At 38.5% G+C, this 4,857-nt stretch overlaps 1 protein-coding gene across 1 annotated transcript in view; it reads left to right on the forward strand.

Annotated features, from left to right (window-relative positions):
- Positions 1-4,410, forward strand: part of LOC106814644 (nucleolin-like) — an 11,837-nt gene extending 7,427 nt beyond the window's left edge. Inside the window, exons 17-21 of the mRNA XM_014818982.1 lie at positions 1,120-1,294; positions 1,497-1,651; positions 2,029-2,141; positions 3,650-3,829; positions 4,222-4,410. Of these exons, the coding sequence (XP_014674468.1) occupies positions 1,120-1,294; positions 1,497-1,651; positions 2,029-2,141; positions 3,650-3,829; positions 4,222-4,410 (812 nt within the window). The remainder of the gene's footprint in view (positions 1-1,119; positions 1,295-1,496; positions 1,652-2,028; positions 2,142-3,649; positions 3,830-4,221) is intronic.
- Positions 4,411-4,857: the final 447 nt, after the last annotated feature.

The following is a 4,857-nucleotide window of genomic DNA, read 5'->3' on the forward strand; positions in this document are numbered from 1 at the left end:
GTGTGTGTGTGTGTGTGTGTGTGTCCGGGTGTGTGTGCGTGTGTGTGCGTGTGTGTGCGTGTGCGTGCGTGCGTGTGTGTGCGCGCGGGTTTGGGCACATTTGCGAATGGTGGTTATACACCTATTATATGTTACCATACTTATATCTAGGAAACATCATTGAATTTAAAGATCGTAGTATAACCACTAATAACGAAAATGTGGTCGAGCGATTCACCGGCACCAGCTCACCTCTGCAGCCACCCAAACGCCCACCGAGGCCGAAAGGTTCTTTTATTAGGGTAGGTGGCACGTATTTTCATCCGATTTATTTGATACCCATCGTAGGAGGAACGGGGAAACTACCTCAACTCCATGCAGGTAGTCATGAATTTCAGTAGGATTGTATATAATGATATACACGAATTTATAACCCATATGATATACTATAAGCATGTATATGAATATCTATAAATATCTTCATTCTATGAATGTGTTCATGATAATACGGATACTGTGCTATTCTACTTACTATACTCACTAAAACATCATCGCAGTCAATTCAATAATCAATGTTATATGGCTTGTTACGCAGGGTCCTACATCTGTCCCAAGCTGCGCAAAGTTATTTACACTGCATTTAGTGGCAATTGGTGGTGGTGGGCGAAGAATGATGATCAGTTGGACGGCTAATATTGATCTCGATGAACCTACAAGTATGTTTCGAACCCTTACTTAATATGAGCGTCATTTACTTTTAAATGTTGTTATCCGCATCCTTTCTCACATACACGGCATCCATCGCACTCAGTGTGAACGGGAGGTGTCATAACCCCGTTCACGCGCACAGATTTAGCATACGAGATATCTGCACAGGGTCGTGCTAATATTGAACGTTTCTATAGGAGGAAAGATGGACGGAAAGAAAAACCTCTATTTTGTGTTTAGACTAAGCAGAAATCCAGGATTTTCCAGTACTAAACGCGTGTTTATCGAAGCACCGCACGTGTACACATGGATTCTCACTCTAATTATAAACACCAGTCGTATCTCTGTAATTAGAACGCTGGGTATCAATAATAGTCAGATGGCAATTAATGTTTCTTTGAAAATTTATTTTCTGCAAATAAATTCTTTCAGATTCGACGAAATTGACAGTACCTATTCCAGAGAATGGTGGAGCGATTGAATTATTTGCCACCCTTACAAATTACCTAGGAGAGTCAACAACTGTTAATCATACAGTCACCATAGATGATGTCCATAACACCGTGACTGAGATTGAAGGACCATCGAACGTCAATGCTAAGCACATGTAAAAATATAATTATGGCATTCGCAATTAGCATTTATTATTGTTAATTGTCTCACACAACGTATATCACAACGCTCAGAACGCATTTTTTATTAGTTCCTGGCGTGTTGCGGGGAATAAATATAGGTAATAGGTTACATAAATGGGAATAATTTTTCATGCAACTGAATGTATCATTCGTAAATAACGTATTCTTTTGTAGGTTACGGTTGTGCGTGCGAGTGTCCCAACCAAAAGGTTGTGGTAACACGTCAGCTAAGCTCTTTTACGATTGGACTCTATCAACTGTTGACAATGACCTGTTACTAGAGAAGAACGAGGGAAGATGCATTCGTGTTGACGCGGACCTGCTAAAAGGTTAGAAATAAAATAATATAGTTACGACCTAAAAAAAACTTCACATGCATTTTATTCTGGCATCAAACAAATTGGTTAACATTATAGTTATTGGTTATAACATCATACAAGTAAAAACTTCTGTTGAATGATGTTTATTTTTAGTGAGTTTTTGTTTCCATCAATGATACATTGTTACAAATTAGTTCACATTGTATATGGTTAAGATAAAGGATAATAATTTAATTATTGTAAAAAACTAATTATTTCTATTATCGTAACAATAACTCATTAAAAACTCGTTCAACGCAAATTATTTAACTGCATCTAAATTGTTTTCAATTTACGGATATAAATGGAATAATTTGAATTTCATATTTGAACACTATTTATTACAGATCATGAAGACAAGATATTAGAAGCTACTGTAATTGCAAAAGATACACAGTCCATTGTAATTGGGACAGCTACTAAAGAAATAACTGTTGTCCCAATGCCATTAAATGCCAGGGTGATAGGTGAGCCTTAAGACCTATATCTCTTATATTATTAAAGTTAATGAAGAAATGTAATTTGAACAACGGCAGTTATCCCACACGTCTCTCCATTCTTACCATCTCAACCTCTCTATCTGCACTTTACATCGCGCCCTCTCTCTCTCTCTCTCTCTCTCTCTCTCTCTCTCTCTCTCTCTCTCTCGTCTTTCTCTGCTTCTCCTGCTTACCCTTCCATCTTCTTGTGTCCCTTATCTTTATCTTATATTAACTTAATAGTTTTGTCTCCCTCTCTCCCTCTTTATCGCTCTCTATAATATATGCGTGCGTGCGGCTGTGCGTGTGTACGAATGTGTGTGCCAATGTGTGTGCGCCTACATGATTTGTAATACGAAGTTTACCAATGTTCGTGCATACAACGACATTTGCTATCGATTTTTCCCTATCGAAAAATTTATACGTCTGGCAGCATTCCTTCCACGGTGCCCCCTTGGGAAAGTTTGTATCCTGTCAATATCCCAATGGATAAATGTTTCCATTGGTATATTTGCAACGTAATGCATAACGTAACGTAAACATAACGTTACAACATGTAACACGTAACAACGTAACATGTAACAACGTGTAAACGTTTTGCAAACGTAATGTATAAAAATGTAAAACGAAATGTAAGAAAGGGGCGATGAGAAAGGTAACGGAGGGAATGTAGGAGAAGGGTATAGTAGGAAGCGAAGGAGCAATGGAATCCGGCAAAGTGGAGAGGCCGGTGGTGACGAAGGATGGGAGATGATTGATGTAGACGAAGAAATGGAGTGGATGGAGAAATACCGTGAGGGATATCGTGGGTAATGGTGGTTAGAATGAAGGAGGTAAGCAGACGATAGAGAAAGGGCGAGGACAGGAAGTAGTGCATGGAGTCGGGTTAATGAAGAATGGTCTAATGGCGCATATTGGCCTGAAATTTTGTTTGGCGCGTTGTAATGTGGAACATATTAGTTATCACTGTATAATAATTCAAATTCCTTTAGGGGGAAATTCCCGCGTTGTTTCTGTCAATTCGCATTTGACGTTGGAAAGTAGCCATTCAAAGGACAGCTCTGTCAGAAAACCTCAAGTGATGTGGTCTTGCATTAGGGAGGTAGGCTTATAATATATATATTTAGTTAATCAAAGTACATGATACCCTGTAATTCGACGTAACATCTCCGTGTGATTCTCAAATACCAATAGAACTTAATAATATAAAATATCTTCATACTATGTGTACCACTATTCAACATCATGCAAGATCTTGTACGCCGTGTAGGTTTGTACATAAACATAAACGGCGTATGCCGACTCGGGGTTTACAGAATTTTACAGTTTTTTACAGAACCTACTGATAATCTTCATGTGACGCAGAAGAGTGATTTATTATGTTTTACTCTGTTCGGTGACTGAAAATCGTTAATCTCTTAGTACCATACTTGACTGACCTATTTGGGTTGTCCGGATATGAATAGCGTTTTGTTCTAATTTATCGAAGGAATCAGATCAGCAAAATTTTGACTGCAATGAAAGTATCAAAGACGTATCGAACCGCCAGAAGTTGACTATTACTAATTTCCCTCCTGGCAACTACCAGTTTAAGCTAGTCGTGACAAAGGGAAGCAGACAAAGTGAGACCGAAGTAGATGTTGAGGTGAAAGATCACCCTGTCTTGAAGGTAAGCATATTGGCAAATCTAAACAATAATCAATATTCCTATGTAACGTATCTAGCATGAACACTAAACCAAGTATTATAGCATGCCAGGTAGACCAGTGGCGCCATCTTATGATTTTTCTCATTAATATTTTCATATTTGTCCTTAGTGAAATTGGCATACCTAGCCACTACGTTTGAAGTGGTGCGACAGGAGATTTTATACATTGCCAACTTCCGCTGTCGCTTTTCTAATCCCGAGTAGCACCCCCGCATGCGGCTAAAGAAGTATGAGAAGTAGTAGAAGAACTTAGACACAAACTTATTAGATAAATTCATGATTGTTTTATGCATACAACTATAGGCCTAACGTTGAGACAACACTTAACATATTCGTATACCTCTATGAAATAGATTCGCATTAAGCCGCAACACGGCAAGAGGAAAGCAATACCCTCCAAGTCATTTGTAGTAAAATCGTGGATCGAGCATGAGAATCCCCTCACAAACGTTACATGGCGTATGACAACTGATAGCGACGGTAAGATTGGCACACTGTACACTGAATCTACACATCGTAATGCATATGAATTAACAATCTAAGCTTTCTCTGCATTTTCAACGTAAACATGCAAGAATAGAATTTAAAATGCCTTTTCGGCATATATAGATTGATTGTCATTATCTTCACGTTCGTGGTAAGAATGTACTTTTGCTTCATTTCGTCATCATTCGAATGCGAACTAACGCCATATCTAATGAACAATTAAAAATACATTTTAATGATTATCACCACGTGATGAAACCAAAAGCTTGATCGGAGTCGAATAAAATTACAGAGCTTGTGATGATTGAGCCCGACATACTCGTGGATGGCTTATCACATACTCGATCTCTGCCAGGAATGACTCATGCCTGGATTGTCTTAAAACAGGGTACGGTTTCATTACTCGTTCCATAGTAATGACATGGCTTCATACGGATGCTTGCAAATTGTGTTCATGGTAGCGTTTGTGCTCTGATATAATATATAGCTAGCTATACATGCAG

Source organism: Priapulus caudatus, unplaced genomic scaffold (genome assembly GCF_000485595.1).
Source record: "Priapulus caudatus unplaced genomic scaffold, Priapulus_caudatus-5.0.1 Scaffold956, whole genome shotgun sequence".
Classification (NCBI taxonomy): domain Eukaryota; kingdom Metazoa; phylum Priapulida; class Priapulimorpha; order Priapulimorphida; family Priapulidae; genus Priapulus; species Priapulus caudatus.